Here is a 20,188-nt window from a genome sequence, read left to right on the forward strand (position 1 = left end):
TTCTGTCTATGTGTATGTTTCTGTCTGTGTGTATGTTTCTGTCTGTGTGTATGTCTGTGTGTGTATGTCTATAACATTTACATATGCACAAAATTATGTCAAGCTCACATCTAACTAAAGTCAAAGACACATCACAAACTGATTGTTTTCACAACATCACAGTTCATTGAACTACAGTTTGTTGAAATCTAAATAGGAAAGAATACATTTATAACAAAATAACAGCATTCAGAATGAGAATGCAGCATGTAAACAAAGTAACCCCATACCATGTGTGCTTATCCGACACAGCACAAAGAACATTAACCCCTTCATAAGTGATTGTATCAATTCTGGCAGGATTGCAAACTATTTAGTATTCCTTAACCTGATGAAGTAAATTACACTTTATGAATATTATTCTGACTGATTAATCGTTTCAGGTACATAATAAAAAAAGAGCATCTAAATAATCAATATTATGACATGCACTTAATATTAAACATTCATACATAGCCCATTTTAATTCACACAGTAGTGCATCAAGTAATGCATATAAGTGTGTAGAGGTTGTACAGTCTGGGGGGAGAGTGTGTGTGTGTGTGTGTGTGTGTGTACAAGAACTCATCCAAGCACAAATACACTTGAACAAAATACATCGATACAACGTACATAATGCAACTAGAGGTCTCCCTGTATACAATGTGTACATGATATATATTAGTGCACTGCACATGCTGTGTTATCCCTACAGACATGCAGTGATGCTAATGATAGAGTAGACGTGCAATCATTCATTACCTAAATAAATTACCAGCTACATAGTAATGGTGTATGGAACTCATTGATCACACAGGAACTTGGGCTTCTGCAGCCCTGGCCAGGGTGGTGGTGAAGGTGATGACGAATTTGGAGTGTATCCTCGTGGGATCTGGAGTGACGTCTTCACAGAAGCCACTCGATTAAGTCTTCTTGACCAGCCCTTCTCCTCCAGTCGTTTTATAGGACTTGGTCTTAAATGAGAGAAGCTCACACAGCCAAGCAGTCAGTGTCAGTGGGAGAGCTGTAGAAGCGCTGCTGTAACTTCACTCAAGCACTACACCAGCCTTGCAGGAGACTTGCCGAGAGTTTCAGCACCTCGGATAGCAGCCGGTCCAGCACTGTGCATCTGGAGTACACTGAAACTGCCCTGTCTTTTGGACACGCAGGGTACTGAGAGGGACTGCAGCAATTCACTGTGAGTACTTTAACACTCAAAGCATCACTGCACTAACACACACACAACACACAGACATTACTATAGCACAAACACACACGCAAATGTGAGATTTCTAACTGTTTTTTTTTTTTTTTAAACTTTGCATTACATGATTATTACTTGATTGGACTAGTTTACAACAAACAAAAACATTTGAAACATATGAATGCTGAAATAATAGTTAACCTGAAACTATTAGGAAGATGTAGTAAACAATTGCTTTTCTGGACGCAAAGTGCTAAATGTTCAGAGGTTCCCATGGTGATTGCTCGTTATTTCGCACTTTGCCCTAATATAACACCTGTTTTTCCTTGATAAATGTCCTCCTTCATATTTTAATTAAATATATAGTTGTAAATGATCTTTTTGTATCTGTCAAGATAATTCTAACACAAATGGTAACTTTATTCCGAGTATTTATCATGACAGCTTTGCACACCAACTTTTGTGATACATTTTGATTCTAAATTACATTGTAGCTTGATAATAAAAAAACATAAAATAACCATGTTCATTATAATTTCTAAAATGTGGTTGATTAACATTTTTTTAAACGTAAATGCTTAGTTATCATTAAAACGTGTTCTCATTTTTTTAAACTCACACCTATATCATTAAAAGGTATTCTCTTTCTCGACAATTAACTTATGATTAAGAAAGCAATTGCAATAAATAGCTGGATGTACTATAAAATAAAATGCAAGTGTTTTATATTATATGTTCCAATGGAAATTTTTGTGACATTAAATTGTTATATGTTCATTTTGTTTTATGTTGTTTGGCTTGGATATCAATCACACACACACACACACACACACACACACACACACACACACACACACACACACACACACACACACACACACACACACACACACACACACACACACACACACACACACACACACACACACACACACACACACAATGTGGAATGTGTATTCATGGCTCAGGAATTTGCATGTCCAATTTATAAGTGTACAAATCAGGTGGAAATTGCAGTGGCACATATAAACATGAATCAAATACTCTTTTTTATAACACTAATGACCACACTTGAATATTCATCTGAATGTGTCAGATTTATGTTACATAACACATGAAGAAGAGGATAATTACTGTTTGCTGAATAACCATATGTTGCATATGTATACTATAGTAGCACACACTTATACAGACACAGATATATTCTGTATTTAGGTTTTATATATGTATTTTAACAGTGATGATAAATTTAAACCATTAACACATGTGGATTTATTAAGTGACTGTATACATGAAAATGTTAGGTATATGTTGCTGGGACATTTAGTAGTATATGTGACATGATTTGTATTTTTGAATTAGCAGGGCTGGACTAATGGAGCATAGAAATACTTTCCACTTCCTGGTGTCTTTTACACTTTTCAGTGTTTTATATTTCCCTGCATTGGCATTACCGCCCTTAGGGACTTATTCTAATAGCAGGTAAGGGCTCTTGTGCATTCAACTGACTTTACTAACCTGTTGCACTACTTCTATTTCACAGTCTTAAATAATTGAAGCTATTATAATGTTTAGTTTAATATGCTTAATTATGCTTAATTGCTTGTGTACTATACCTAAAACTGCATTGATAATGTACATTAAGAATAGAAGTTATAAGTATTATAACAGAGCTTGCTCTAAGAATGGATGTATTAATATAGATGGTCAGTACTCTGTACAGCATATAATATTGCAGTATATTATTTAGAGTGTGAAGCACTGAATTAACACCAATAATTACAACACTTACATTAATAGAAATTATTCACTAAACCACAAATTGCCAGGAATTCATCAGGAATTGCAAATTATAGTCCAAAATATCTAAATTAGAAAATGTCTCCAATCAAGCTATGTTTCCAGCTCAGCTATTTTAAATTTAAACATGAAATTCCCTGAGGAAAAACAGACAATTCAAGGTTTAGTGAATAACTAATCCAATGATTTCTGTTAATAAATATATCTTCAATGCACCAGAGTTTTTTTTTTTAAAGTGAATTGACCAGTTTTCCCTTTGTTTCCTGGAGATGAATGGTTGCTCCTTACTAATATTTAAAACACAGCGGACGAAGTGTTGGAGCTAATATATTCATGCTCAATATAGGATTTGCTTGATTTTTTTTCAAGGATCTTAAAGAGTCATCAACCAGTAATTATAAATGATATTTCATTAACAACAACTGATTAAATCATGTGTGGGGGATATCATCTTTGGATTATTATATATATATTTTTTTTAATGATTACAATACATGTCTCCATATTTTAACAAACTCACAGCTTGAAACTGGGTTCTTAAAAAGATTCGGATGGGATTAACAAAAAAGCAACATCACAAATATCTCTATCAAATTCATTCTGAATTATATATGCCTTCACAATTTTAATTTGCGTTCTTAAATAAATGGAATTTGGCAAAACTAACAATGTTTAGAGGAAGACAGTATCCTGACAGACAGAAATCTTGTTTGTAAAGATGATTGGCATCATATGGCTTAATTGTTGAACTCTTAGAATTTTAGCAGTGGAAAAGTAAATTTAAATGTCAATTAGTTATATAGAAAAAAATATGAAAATAAATTAAGAATAATTCAACCACAAGAGGGCAGCTTCATAGTGGAATAATATGAGAACAAGTGTAGTTTATCAAGTTTCCAACTGTGTAAGATGGTCCACATTTTGACCGATTCTTTGCTCAAAATAATCCAAGTTATCAAAGTGAGAATATATTAAAATTAAATGGAAGAATAAATCTATAATAAAGACAGTAAGAGTAAATAACAATTTACATTTTTACACTCTTCTTCTTAGTCCAAACAATGCTCTAAAAATGCATTTTTCCATTTTATCCAGAATTCAAAATACTGCTATTTTTTCTTTACAAGGGTCATCACGTTGTGCCTATATGAAATTAGTCTATTACGTATTTGAAACAGCAAGTCTTTGAACATTAATAGTCATTATTCATTTTATCTTGAAAACTTCAAATTGTTTTAGACTGATGGCAAACATCAGAGAGAGAATTGGCATGCCTGGATATATCAATATCCAGGCATGTATCTGACCAGTGGCAAGCCCATAGTCCCTTATCTTGAGGTGTATGAGATACAGATTCTTTATGATGTAGCTTTTGGATAAGGCATTCTTCTTTACCAAATCTTATCTGACTGCTAACACTGAGACAAAACTAGATTGAAACTATATTTATAAATGCCTAAATCATTTGGGAATTGTTCCTGGTGTTACATATTTGTACTGAGATTTGCACTAACAAGAAATCATGAACTCTTGGTGGTAGTCAAGTATTAAGTATAGTAAAATTGGAAATCCCTAAATTGTGAACTGTTGGTGGTAGTCAAAAATCGTTAAACATGAACAAGAACATGCTAATTGAAACAGATTGATGACTTATAATGTAATGCACAAAAATGGGGATGCAGATTTACTGAATCTAAACTGGCTTATTCATAAGGTCCTGTGTATTTGTAAACCAACTGGCCACAGCTTTGATTGCCCACTGCATTGCTGTGTGCAGAAAAATACTTTTACACGTGTTTAAGTCTCAAAGAGAGAATAGGCAAACAGGTCATGCAGTGAGCTATGATATACTAACAAGTGAATTTAAAAATATAGGACAATATAAAAAAAGTTGCCAAAATCGCAAACAATAGTTATTCAACGTTAATTTGACCTGTATGTTACCGGGATCTAAAAATCACCATAATACACTGCTTAGAAAATAAACCAGTTGTTTATTTGTGTATTTTCGGTGTATATGGAACTTGAGTACTAAAAAGTCCATTTGCATACTTCCTAAAGCTAACATATAACAGATATAAATAAAAGCATAGGAAAAGGGAAGACTTCTAGCTACTCTTGACTTTCAGTCTATGCAATTTAAAAAAAAAAGGTTTTATTTGAATATTGGTCTTTATTAAGCATCCATTCCTACCAAATTTTACTATTTTCTGGCATCGAATTGACAGCATGTCTACTGAAATATAAAAGCAGTTGTGAAAAAGAGCACTATGATATAGAGTTTTTTTTTCATTATATTCACAATTTTTCATTGAAGAAATATATTTTTTAACAACATTTATATGTACCCCAGCTGTCATTATTATTTTGTTTTTCTGTCTGTCTGTCTTTAGATTGCAAGATCTAGTGCACTTGCTCTTTCTACCATTTGTCTCTGTCTATATTAATATCACAAATCTGTGTTTTCAGTGTGCAAATCTGCAATACTGTTGCTGTTTTTTAAAGTTAATTTTATTAATAAAAATAATAATAATAATAATTCATAAAAAAATTGGAATAATATGGTTCCTTGTTTTGAAAGCTCAGAAACTACATGTTAAAGCTAAGATGACAATGTTGTGTTAAATAGAATTACACAGTCAATTACTTGCTCAATCAAACATTTAGTGACATTGTTTTCTCCTTAGTTTTTATTGGTAAGTAATTAGTTGACATACCATTGATCTTACAGAATCATTTGGCACAATGAATAATACATAGAGGCCCCAATTTAATATTGTGGAATAAGCTTCCCAAACAATTTAATATATTTGGATATGCTTTTCAGATTATTTTTTCAAAATATTAAAATATATCATATATACACAATATATCAATGTATTAAAAATATAAAACATATTGTTCTTAATGTTTAATCATATTAAATGTTTATACAAAAATATTAAATAATTTGAAAAAACTTATCCAACAACAATAACTTTTGTTTTAGTTTAACCCATAGTGTTATAGATGGATGTATTAAAATGAAATGCAGAAACTCAGTCACTAGGCCTACTTGTATGGTGTATTAAAAAAAAAAGGTGTACTATATTAAAAAAAAAAAGTATTGCGTGGAAACAACAAAACCAAATTATTAAACAGATAATGATAGATACAGATGTTTATACATATCCAAAATATCTAATTATTTCTATTGTCCAACGTAGCAATACTTAAACTATGAATAAGTAAAATTAAAACATGTATTATCTTTTTCTAATACTTGTTTTAGGTTGGGAAACCGATTGCCTTTTGAGGGAGCTGGAGAACCTGATCAGACTCAGGTATCATTAAAACCAGATTCAGAAATGTTACAGAACACCCTACCAGACAATGACAAGTTCTTTCTTGATATGTCCAGAGCTGTTGGCAGGTACTTATGTGTACTTACTTGTCTTATTAACCTATCATTTTGTTTTCTTCTTGTTGAAATTGATTGCGGTAATGTTGTGCCTCCTCTTTATTACACTATTGTTATAACTGGAATGACCAGAGTAGCATATTGACGATAATGGTTCATTGACTTTACTGTCATATTGACTAATGTCTGCCAGAGGGTTGCATATGTTAAAATAAAAACAAGAGATTAAATATAAAAAAAAACAGCAAATGCTAATAATTTGTGCATTTTTAGTTAGGCCCCATTTCCTCTCCGTTAACTCTACTAGAGTAATGTAATATTGTTTTGAATTAAATTTAGGCCTCCAGTCTTGGCAATACTGATATTCCAATAAGTTTATTAGGTCAAGGTCATGATGATACTCACCATGCCTCTGGTATTGCTAGGAATGTAGGGTCAGCTTATATTTTTCAGTAAATATATTAAAAAAGAATTGTATTTGATGTCAAGAGTTCTAGTAAAGCCATTGTGGTGTTTGTTCATCATGGGTGCTGCAAAATGCCAACAAGACAGAACTTATTCTTTGCCAGCATTATGGCTGTAAGAGGATTTTGGGAAATGCAGTGCACAACATTTGGGGTGCCAAAAGTTACCTACCCTGGGCATAGACTCTAATTGTGTACCTCTATATTTATACTACAAGCTTACTGTCCAGGGGACCTGCCCCTGCTCCATTGTCCTTGACAGACGAAAACCTTAATCTTCTCATTCTTAATCCATTCTATAATGGACATTTAGTAGACTGTTTATCTGAATTTAAGTAGCTTAAAACTACATACTCCCCAACTACAGCCTCAATTTGATAAGTTGGATAAGGTTTTTATATGATTTGATATATTTGGAATATTTATAAAAAATATCGAAATAATAAAATTTTAAAACAAATTTTCAAAATATAAAATCATCTTAAAAATGTATCCAATAATACTAACTTATTTGAAAGATTAGGCAAAAACATTATATTGAGGTCTATGTTTTCATATGCAACTATTGTCCATTGTAGGGGGAAGGTCTACAGGATATGGAAAATATAGAAAGGATCTGCACATGATCCAACTGAATGCAAGCCCCAAATCAGAAGTAGTAGTGAGAGTTGAGGAGCTAGCTTTGTTAAATTCCAAAGAATATGTATAACTCTAGATATTGTTGTCACTTTAAAAAAAAATCTGAAATACCAGTTATCAGATGTTATATCAAAAATGTTTTCAATCCTCAAATCAATTATTCAAATTCATTCACACATTAAACTATTAATTTTCTAGCCAATCTAGTTCTTTGTAATAATCATCCTCTTCTCTCAAGCCTTAAAAGCAGACAGAGCACGAACCTAGAGAGCTTCACGCAGACACCACCCTCTTTCATCCACAGTCCATCCATTATGTGTATGTTATAGCACTTGTCATCATATGTCTTGATGGTTAAAATACATTTTTCATTTGTTTAAAAGAACTTCCAGACATGCAGATGGTCTCTTTACAAGTGGGTACAGCAAGCTTTTGGGACAGCTTTCTGCAAGAAAATATTTAGAATCTCTAATTGGCAAAAGAGTAAGGTGAGATACAATTTGAGTCTCCTTTATGATATTGAGATTTTTGTTACAATTTGTACCTTGCATATATTTTTAAAAGTAAATAATAGATTTATAAAGATGTTACCATTAATTGCTAAATGGAACATTTCTTTCCTAAGCCTTTGCTAAGTTAAGTTTTGATAATGTATGGATGGCTTTATTTTAAGAATATTTTATTTGAATTCAGTTTTAATAATGCCCCTTTAACACAAAAGTGTGGAGGTTTGTGGGAAAAATGAATAATAAAAAAAAACAAAAAAACTGTCTCAATGGTAATTGGTTCCATTTTAGCATATTACAATGGAAAAATTAGCACGTTTCTATTGGCAAATAAAGTTTTAATGATTCAGCAAGAACATGGAACTGATTAATAATGAGAAAATGTGCAATTCAATCAAGGTCAATTAAACTTCTCTATACTGAATTGGAATTAGATATTATGAAGAAATTCACTTAGCTATATATATGTATAATGTTATGAAAAATAACATTATACACTATTTTGGCTATATCTGCAAGAACTGTATACAGAGATTTGAGTGTAATATAGTGCCTTTTCTCTTTAAACATCTTATATGGTTTTCCTTTGGCCAATTACATTAAAGAATACAATAATTTTAACTACATGCATTATTTGATCAAGTTCACATTGTTTTACGTTATTTTTACTTGCCCTCACATTTCCAATTTTATACAATATGGTTAGTCATTGAAAGAGTTTATAGAATATTCCTGCAAATGATTTAGCATTTACCTTTGCTATCTTAGAACTAATATGTTTGATATGGGTTAACATGTAGGGACTAACTTTCAACCATCCAACTGTCCATAGAAATTGCTCTAAATAATGTTACTTTAGTAGAGAGGTAAGCAACATTTGGTACTCCAGATGTTGTGGACTACATCTCCCACAATGCTCTTACAGCCGTAATGGTGACAAAACATCGAGGGAGATGTAGTCCACAGCATCTGGAATGCCAAAGGTTTCCTATCACTGTATTAGACCATTATGTTCTTTGGAAATTCCAGTTGAGACACAGAAGCCATTCTCTGAGAGAATAAGCAGGTTAAAAATTCAGATGCCAGATTCACTTTTTTGTTTTGGAAGACACCATCAGCACAGTTTTTGAAATTAACTTGACTTAATTTTTCATTTGTCAATCAGCAACAATGTCGTGGAAGAACAGGCCCCAGTAAAACGGCACTCAGATGCAGTTTTCACTGATAACTACAGTCGCTTTAGAAAACAGATGGCTGTAAAGAAGTACCTGAATTCAGTCCTTACAGGAAAAAGAAGGTATTGAAAAAAATTAAGCCATTTAAGTGATTGGAGGGCATTATTAACACTTGATCATGAATATAATTATCTTTAAAGAGTGACCTAAAAAGATGTGTGAGTAGATTAATTATAGTGTAGCCCAAAGATTAGGCATTTTGAAAAATAATATTTTCTTAATGGATGCTTTTACGTAAAAGCCATTACAGTAGCCCCTCCATTTTTAACAAAATATGTCAATGTTTGTGCTTTCCACCCTTCGTTATCTCTTTTTGTGTCTCATAATTTTTTTTTCTTCGGATATCTCTTGCTTTTGTCTAGCAGGATTATTAACTGAAGTGAGAATTCAAGGTGTATTCAAAGTGAATTTCAGATTTAAACCCCATGTAGCTGAAATGGAAAAGTTCACTTGAGGCCCTTCTAACTTCAGTAAATATATCCCTGTTAGCCTTGCTGTGTCTAAGTGCATTTTACCTCTACCTTTCCACATGAAAACAAAACAAAACAAAAAAATACACAAAAAAGTAATAGGGAAAAAAAACTATTTTTTTAAAACTTTTTATTCAATTTACCATTTTCCCTATTAAAGGGAGAGCTGACCCAGACAGAAGCCCTGATGGGGTCCTGAAAAATCTTGCGTTTGATTTTGGCACCCTAACGTTGTTAGCTCTGACTCCTCTGTAATATAATAAAATCTTTTAATACATTATTTGTGACAGTGCCTACTTAATGAGCCATATTTAGAGTTAACTATACATTATACTGTAGAGATTTTGTAGGGAATTTGGGGATTGTCGAGATTGTGTTGTTTGTGCATGGTTTGGGGGCAACTCTAGAGTTAATACTGCATGAGCAGAGTTTATATACTAGTCTGAATTCATTCAAATATTTGGTGCAATAAATGATTCATAGAACATGCCAGGGATGACAGATAGACAATGGGTGGGGTTCTGTGAGGAGCATAAGCCTCCTGTCCTTTTGCTACATTGCAACTCCCCTGCCACCAGACACAGCTTCCAAGTCTTCTAATTACTAAAAGATTTAGATTTGGGACCACTAGGGAGGGGAGACAACTGTAGGCACTATAAAAACATAATCAAGTAAGTGCAGTGTTCCTTTAAAGAACCACAGATGTGATGGCACTCACTCGTTTATACAGTGTAAACGTGACAAATCTCATGAAACGTGACAGTTAAAAAATATAGATATGTGTGCCCCATGACTTCCATAAATAAATAAAATGAAGAATAAACATAAAAATAACAATACCATGAGGAACAACCAGGTGATAAGTTAAATCAGCAATATTTACCCACCTCACATGGGTATAAATAATAAACCATAATGACTACTAAATGTGTCTATAGATAACCGAGCATAATAACTGTCCACAACTCTGCACCGTAATTAGTAATAATGTATATATCAGTGTGCAGCAGAAACTAAATGGTACTAAATAGTGCCTATAAGTCATATATAAAGGTATGTTCCTAAGTGTAACAAAACAAAACATTCTTTTGAGTATATATATATATATATATATATATATATATATATATATATATATACAATAAATACACAAGATCCAGCGCACTCTCCTATCTACTAAACAGCAACTTCAATGTCGACAGACTTTATTAGTCTGTAAAAGTTTTTTTTAAAAACACCTAATCTAGGCAAAAAAATGGGGATTTAGTTACATTATATGATCATACATTGCATAAGCCTGCCACAACGTCAATGTACCCCATCTTTGGCAGGTCCTACTCTCACAGTCTAATGTCTGCTCTTATGAGATTAACCACTTACTTGGGAAAAAAATCCCATCTGAGGCTCTCTGCAGTACAAGGCTAAATAGGGACCTGAGATGAGGCACCTGTGACAGGGAGGGGTGCAGAACCAAGGAGTTGGCTAGACTCCCAAATATATATAGGAAACATGGGGGGATGGTTGCACTCACCTAAACATGCTTAAATGGGGTGCTGCTGGGGGCCATATTATACAATAAATACACAAGATCCAGCGCACTCTCCTATCTACTAAACAGCAACTTCAATGTCGACAGACTTTATTAGTCTGTAAAAGTTTTTTTTAAAAACACCTAATCTAGGCAAAAAAATGGGGATTTAGTTACATTATATGATCATACATTGCATAAGCCTGCCACAACGTCAATGTACCCCATCTTTGGCAGGTCCTACTCTCACAGTCTAATGTCTGCTCTTATGAGATTAACCACTTACTTGGGAAAAAAATCCCATCTGAGGCTCTCTGCAGTACAAGGCTAAATAGGGACCTGAGATGAGGCACCTGTGACAGGGAGGGGTGCAGAACCAAGGAGTTGGCTAGACTCCCAAATATATATAGGAAACATGGGGGGATGGTTGCACTCACCTAAACATGCTTAAATGGGGTGCTGCTGGGGGCCATATTATACAATAAATACACAAGATCCAGCGCACTCTCCTATCTACTAAACAGCAACTTCAATGTCGACAGACTTTATTAGTCTGTAAAAGTTTTTTTTAAAAACACCTAATCTAGGCAAAAAAATGGGGATTTAGTTACATTATATGATCATATATTGCATAAGCCTGCCACAACGTCAATGTACCCCATCTTTGGCAGGTCCTACTCTCACAGTCTAATGTCTGCTCTTATGAGATTAACCACTTACTTGGGAAAAAAATCCCATCTGAGGCTCTCTGCAGTACAAGGCTAAATAGGGACCTGAGATGAGGCACCTGTGACAGGGAGGGGTGCAGAACCAAGGAGTTGGCTAGACTCCCAAATATATATAGGAAACATGGGGGGATGGTTGCACTCACCTAAACATGCTTAAATGGGGTGCTGCTGGGGGCCATATTATACAATAAATACACAAGATCCAGCGCACTCTCCTATCTACTAAACAGCAACTTCAATGTCGACAGACTTTATTAGTCTGTAAAAGTTTTTTTTAAAAACACCTAATCTAGGCAAAAAAATGGGGATTTAGTTACATTATATGATCATACATTGCATAAGCCTGCCACAACGTCAATGTACCCCATCTTTGGCAGGTCCTACTCTCACAGTCTAATGTCTGCTCTTATGAGATTAACCACTTACTTGGGAAAAAAATCCCATCTGAGGCTCTCTGCAGTACAAGGCTAAATAGGGACCTGAGATGAGGCACCTGTGACAGGGAGGGGTGCAGAACCAAGGAGTTGGCTAGACTCCCAAATATATATAGGAAACATGGGGGGATGGTTGCACTCACCTAAACATGCTTAAATGGGGTGCTGCTGGGGGCCATATTATACAATAAATACACAAGATCCAGCGCACTCTCCTATCTACTAAACAGCAACTTCAATGTCGACAGACTTTATTAGTCTGTAAAAGTTTTTTTTAAAAACACCTAATCTAGGCAAAAAAATGGGGATTTAGTTACATTATATGATCATACATTGCATAAGCCTGCCACAACGTCAATGTACCCCATCTTTGGCAGGTCCTACTCTCACAGTCTAATGTCTGCTCTTATGAGATTAACCACTTACTTGGGAAATATAAATATATATATATATATATAATTAAATCTCTCCCATTGGACTGCTATATATATATATATATATATATATAGCAGTCCAGGGAGAGATTTAATTATTATATATATATATATATATATATATATAGAGAGAGAGAGAGAGAGAGAGAGAGAGAGAGAGAGAGAGAGAGAGAGAGAGAGAGAGGAGAGAGGGAGAAAGAGAGAGAGAGAGTAAAATAATTATATATATATAGTTACACAACACAATATTTAATTTATGTGGAATTAATTTTTACATACGGACATATTTCATATTTTGCAGCCTTTTTAAGAATCTGTATTCCCAGGTAGATTCATTATGTTACATAATAACAGCACCAGGCTACTGGTTAGAACTAGGTAGGAATACATTTTGCTTCCTTGTGGCAATCCTTTGCTTATACATTCAATAAGGTGCTGCAAACATTTCTTAGGGATAGTAGGACATGCTAACTAGATAAAAGCACACATTTATTCACACACATTCAGTGTGTGAAGTTAAAGGGACACTCCAGGCACCCAGACCACTTCTGCTCATTGGAGTGGTCTGGGTGCCAACTCCCACTACCCTTAACCCTGCAAGTGTAATTATTGCAGTTTTTCATAAACTGCAATAATTACATTGCAGGGTTAACTCCACCTCTAGTGGCTGTCTACTAGACAGCCACTAGAGGTCACTTCCTAGTTTGTAGCACAGGTTTCCTGTGCTAGAGCGTCGCTGGACGTCCTCACGCTATGTGAGGACCTCCAGCGTCGCTCAAAACCCCATAGGAAAGCATTGAAATTATTTTTCAATGCTTTCCTATGGGGAGACGTAATGCGCATGCGCGGCATTTCCGCGCATGCGCATTAGGTCTCCTCGGCCGGTGAGCGAGATTAGTCTCGCCCACCGGCCGACGTAATCACTAGGAGGAGCGTCGCGGAGGCGGAGACAGCGGCGAGGGACATCGCCGCTGTCCCAGGTAAGTCACTGAAGGGGTTTACACCCCTTCAGTAACCGGGGATTGGGGGGTGGGAGGGAGAGGGACTCTCCAGTGCCAGAAAAACGGATCGTTTTTCTGGCACTGGAGTTTCCCTTTAACATTCAACTTTACCACAGAAGTGTTCAAATTGTTTGAAATCTGAGGACTTAAACAGTCATTAAAAATAATAACAGTTGTGTCCATGTTGAGATAATACATGATTTGTGTGATTTTTGTTATATTTCTGGAATATCTGTTGGTAATATTTAGAATGGGATTACGGTCACCAAAAATATATAAAAAATAATAAGGCATGTAGATTATGCTCAATTATTATTACTTATTATTTATCACCAATTATTGAAATTTTTGTAGGTTTATTATTGAAATGCTATTATTGCTATTATTTGTTTATTTATTATTGAAATGCTTTGTAGGTTTTAGTCAATTAGAAGTGGAGACAAATTAAGAAAAAAAAACAACAAAAAAAGGTTCCGTATAATTTTAGTGAGCCAATATGTGTAGGCACAGGTTCATCATATTTCATATGTCTACAGGCAGCTGCCCACCTTCCATTTTCTATATAATTTGCTATACTACCATTGCCTTCCACAGTGCAGAGGGGACCCCTTTCAATTATCTAGTTTAGGTGTTTAGTAAAGGTTTTTGAATGACGATTATATTTATTAAAAGAAAGGGTCTCTGAGCTAATTTTCCAGTTTCAGAATGGATTGCCATGCTAAAACGTGTATATAATTTGGGACAAAAAATGAGGTTGTCCCAATAGATTCATCCGTAAAAAAGATTTTTTTCAGGCAAATCGGGTTTTGTCCATGTGGCTTTTAAGCATTTAAAAGAATCACTCATAATATTATAATTTTTTTTTTTTTTTTAGTCAAGAAGAGATTAATCCTGCAAGCCTTCGAGAGGATGCTGATTTAAGTCAGCCGCCATTTTCAGAAAATTATGACGATGCCACCATTGATGAGTTGATCAACCACCTCCCATTGGTATGTAAAATGTTTATATACAAATAAGAAATATTTGAGAATATCAAAATGCATGCTTATTAGCCCCAGGCTAAAATTAAGAGAAGAAATATTTGAAAAGCACAAGTACTCTAGAGAATCATTTTGTTATTTGTGACCAGGGTAACACACTATTTTCTCCATGTATGTCAAAATCTCAGCAATCTTTTCATGCTGCACTTTGCTTATAAAAACATACAATTTACCTACAAACCAGACAAGGCTGAGTCATACAGTCCACTTCTCCCATGTTATTAATTAGTATACTGGTGGGAGCATTGAGTCATATCTCACTGGCAAAAACATTGCAGTGCTGTCCTCCATACTAGTACCAATGGTAAAGAAAAGCAAATCATGATCTTTAATTGAATATGATAAGAGCAATGATTGTGGAAAACATCAAAGCTGTAGTGTGTCCACATCTGAGCATTAGAATAAACAGATATATATCTATTTTTCGAAACAAAGAATACGTTTTACAGATTAGAAGTCTGATATATGTCAAGTGTTTTTAAAAATAAATAAATATATACAAATATAAATTTAAGTGACTTAATAATAGGTGGATGAATCAATCAATTAAGTTTGTATTACAATGAATTAATCAATATGCAAAACATAGAAATGGTTGCTCCATTAAAGTAACATCCCCTGGATGTTGGGCAAAAGTAACTTCCCCAGGATGTACTCGGAAACCAGAGTAATCAGAAGGTACCCGTCCTGGCTAAATACTTTGTTGTTATTATTAAGTAAAATCAATGCAAAAATGGTAGCTAACATTTATAATAAAGTCTAATCTCTGATAGTAATTGTTTTCCATTCTGCAGCCAAGACATATGAGAAATATAAGATGCATATAAGAATTTATTTGCATTCATGTGGCATTGTGATAAAGATGCTGCTACTTTTAGGTACAATACCTACTTATGGTATAAAGAGCAGAAAACCTGAACTTAGCATAACCAAAGTGTCAATATTTAAGAAGCACTGAAACGTTGGAATACATATCTGCTCCTCATTAAGGAGCATTGGAGAGATTAGGTGCATGCACAGCCATGGAGAATCATTGAATACAATGATTCTCTATGGTTGACCATGACGACACATGCACACTTGAAGTCACGGTACGTTACATATGAGAGTCAAGAAATAAGATTCCCAGCTCACAAATTCAGAGGGTTTGGAGGCTTGGCTGAAAACCACACTTCTAAGCCCTCTAGTTAGTGAACTAAAGAGTTTTGATGGCTGGGGAGGGGAGTTAGGGGGGTAGGACTTCAGGCACTTTAACAACTGCAATAAAAGGAAGTTGTTAAAGTGCCTACAGTTCCCCTTTAAATATTTGCGATTTAAAGATGATTATTACTATTATTATTATTATTTATATGGCATACACATATTCCGCAGAGCTGTATAATGGATGGACTAACAAACCCGTAATTGCAATCAGACGAGTGGAATGCACAGGGACAGAGGAGTTGAGAGCTCTGTTTAATGAGCTTACATGCTAAAGGGTGTGGGGTAAAGTGAAACAAAATCAGATAAAATAACAAATAGATACAGCGCTAACTTCAAAATGGCAGCAGACACTGGTACTTGGATACCCTAACAATCCAAGGATACAAGACAGATAAAGAAGAAGGAAAACATGTTTATCTCTTCTTTAAAGTGAAAGTAAAGGTAAGGGTAGGGGTAGAAAAGCAGGTTAGTATAATAATATTCACTGAAGACTTAGTTATATTTATTTTTAATAACAGTTACAGGAGAGGAATCAGGGTGTGAGGGTGGGGAGCTATTACCAGAAATGATTTTTTAAAGATTTTTTGAAGGAGTGGAGACTGGGTGAATGTCTAATGGAGAAGGGAAGTGAGCTCCACAGGAATGGGGCAGCCCTGGAGAAAGTTGTGATTGGTAATGTCAGACATTCTGTAGTTCATTTGTCTATTTAATGCCCTTGATGTTTTGTAATGAATGCTAAAATTAACCTTTTACTCTCTTTCTCTTTACAGAACCTTTGAAAAAGACCATTTGGCTGTTTAATCACAAGAACACGTTTACTATATTTTTGAGTTTGACATAGTATTTAAAACACAGATGACTTCAGTATTCAAACCAAAACAAATAATGTTGTGAGGTGAAAATTGTGAAGAACAAAATATGTTTCTTATATTTAAAAGTTGACGTTTACACTGTAAATATTACTTTAGAGATCTCTACCTACAATTGTATATAGCTGTTTACTCCTTTTATCATGGAAATCATGTGATTTCATATGCTTCAAACCCTTGACTTCAATAAATGCATTGAAAAGATGAATATGAAAAATGAGGACAATGTTAAACTTTTTAGGACGAAATATAACAGGGGTAACAAATTTCAAAGATGTTCAGTTTGCTATCCACTAACTAATTGCATTTGGATTACAGTGCCATGACCTAAACTGATTTATCAATACAAAATAAGGAAAATCTATTTTAGAGGGAATAAAAATCACACATTACATTGTTCATAATCACATTATTGCACTTTTTTCACAAATTGTACTTTATCCTTTATTTTTTGTAAAATTTAGATAACTTAAATCAATTTAAAAGGCTGAATGTATCCATCATTTCAATGTTTTATTTGAGTGATGAATTAAGGATTTTGAAAGGTTAAGACATGCCTAAAGGAAGATGAAGGATAGAGATTTATTTAATGTAAAAAAAATGATCTACAACATAAATATTCAAAAAAATTAATTGTGTATATCTTTGCTGATGACAGCATTACTTATATATAAAGTGGATACTGGGAAATTATAATATTTTTTCAAAATGAATGTAACTTATGAAATATGCAGATAATAAAAAGATTTTATCATCACTGCAATATCAATGGTTTTGCATTTTAATTTTGTCCCGTTAGCGTCTTAGAAGATGAAACTACAACTCTAGACAGGAGAAATCCATGCGATGTCTGAGTTTGTAATCAATATTTAATATGCAGTAATCAATTGTTTAGGATAAATAGTAAGGCTAAATAAATGTCGATTACCAAACAAAAATGAAGTGATATATTACAAATCTGGTCTAGCTGAGGCTCTCTCCTGACTTTAAGGGATCATGGTAAATTCAATAATTGCTTCTGCATTGGCCTTGGTTCATGCATTGATATGTGCAGAAACCTTGTATATCGTGAAATTATAAATTTATTCTACATGACTGTTCTCCAGATACCCACACTTTATATATAACATGTGTTATAAGTAGATTACATCTACTTGACCTAATTTATTTTTATATATAAATAACAATGCAAGTCTAGTAAAAAAAAAAAATACATACTCAATTTAATGGAAATTTGAAGCTCCAGCAACTTTGCCTTTATATAAGTAATGGAAATATAGATTAAAATGATATGAGTTCCAGGGATAACCACCACCATCAAAAAAAATCCAGTTATATCTTCATTGTCTGTACAGTTTATCTGAACATATCGAGTTTGTAAAGGGACCCCTTTATATTTTTGCAGACAGAAAGAAACGAATGTATGAGAACTCACTGCAAAATTTCTATTTGGTTACACAACCATATTCAATTTTGTTCCTTGTTAAAAATAATGCATTTTCATCATTCAAAATATCTCAATAGTTAAACAGTTAAATAATATTACATATGAGACATAACATGTTATCACAGTTATTTGAGTCACATCATCTAGGCTTTGATGCTGAGTGGTGGTTGACTTTGACTGGAGTGTGGTATGTTCAAAAGCTACTGGTAGGGTTGATATTGGACCCATCATCAAATATATGGATCCAAAGAATATTAGGAGAAGTAAAACGAGGGCCTGCCCAAGACATTGTACTGCCTGGTTCCAGGATTAAATCCTGCTCCCTCTCCCTGTGATGATGTGGGAGATGGAGAATGACATAGGGGAAACAGTGTAGGGAAAGTATTTTGTATGTGCTGGTGAGCCAGTGTGTCTAGGGATACAGTGTATGTGTAAGTGATTTTGGATACAGTGTGCGTGTACTGGGAATGTTGTTTGTGCTTGAATGCAGTGTGTCTGTGTATGCTGGGGATGCAGTGTGTGTATGTGCTAGGGATGCAGTGTGGCTGTGTGTGTGCTGGAGATGCAGTGTGAGTGCCGGGGATGAAGTGTGTGTTTATGTATATGCTGGGGGGGAAGTGTGTGTCTGTGTGTGCTGGGGATGAAGTGTGCCCGTGTGTGCTTCCTATGTGCAGCACACTGTGTGTACACTGCAGCCAATCATGACATTTGTACTTACTGTATCCGCGGTGTGGTGATGTGACTTCTGCCTGGAGTGTATTCTGGAGTGACCCTTAACAGCTTTGCTCCTTGCATTTCCACTGCATCAAGGAGCTGTATGCCCTGCTGCCTGTGCTGGCCTGTGAGTGGCCAGCATGCAGATAGCCAAGCACTGAGAGGGATTCTGCTGCTCCTGCTCCAACCTGGGAGCCAGCTAAGCCCACTCACAGCTTTGCCATAAAGTATATAAGTAAAGAAAACCACTGAATTTCCGGCATAAACAGCTAGTAATCTCAGAACTTCAGTGATAAATGTGCATAACCCTGAGTCAACCCCAGATTAGCCTCCCCCTCCCAAAGCCCAGGGCTTGTGCAAGCATGCATCCATCCATCCATACACCCATACTGCCTAATAGATTCATACACTCATAATGCCTAATACATACATCCATACATCCATACTGCCTTTTACATACAATCAACCATACACACACAGACCAATACATAGATCCACACACTCACTTCCAAATACATACACACTGCCTAAAACATACATCCTTACACTCATACTACCTAATACATTCATCCATACACACATACTGCATAACGCATACATTGATTATTATTATTGATATTTATATAGCGCCAGCTTATTCCGCAGCGCTTTACAATAAATCGATAGACACATACTGCCTTATACATACATCCATACATACATACATCAATTTATTTTGTGTTATTTCTTTTATAATAATAGTGGGATTTAATTTATGTTAATGTGAACTAAAACATTCTGTTTAATATAGAATTATATTAATATATTTTATAAATATAATTTAATATATAACAATCTCTCTACATGGTCACACACACACATACACTGTCACTTACACGCTCTGATTAACAAACACACACTCTCACTGACACACACAGTGTCACTTACACTCACACACACACACTCTCGCCTACTGACATACATACAGTGTCACTTATACATTCTCACTAACACATAAACACAGTGTCACTTACAAACTAACACACGCATTTTAACTTATGCACTCTCATTAGAG

General features: G+C 34.5%; 1 protein-coding gene across 1 annotated transcript; it reads left to right on the plus strand.

Moving 5' to 3' along the window:
• Positions 1–876: 876 nt before the first annotated feature.
• VIP (vasoactive intestinal peptide) lies at positions 877–17,678 on the plus strand. Its single transcript, XM_063441340.1, has 7 exons — positions 877–1,216; positions 2,588–2,704; positions 6,294–6,434; positions 7,909–8,013; positions 9,197–9,328; positions 14,736–14,850; positions 16,875–17,678. The coding sequence occupies exons 2-7, from the start codon at positions 2,598–2,600 to the stop codon at positions 16,881–16,883; spliced, it is 609 nt and encodes a 202-aa protein (XP_063297410.1). The 5' UTR covers positions 877–1,216; positions 2,588–2,597; the 3' UTR covers positions 16,884–17,678.
• The last annotated feature ends 2,510 nt before the right edge of the window (positions 17,679–20,188 follow it).

This window comes from Pelobates fuscus, chromosome 2, assembly GCF_036172605.1.
Source record: "Pelobates fuscus isolate aPelFus1 chromosome 2, aPelFus1.pri, whole genome shotgun sequence".
Classification (NCBI taxonomy): Eukaryota; Metazoa; Chordata; class Amphibia; order Anura; family Pelobatidae; genus Pelobates; species Pelobates fuscus.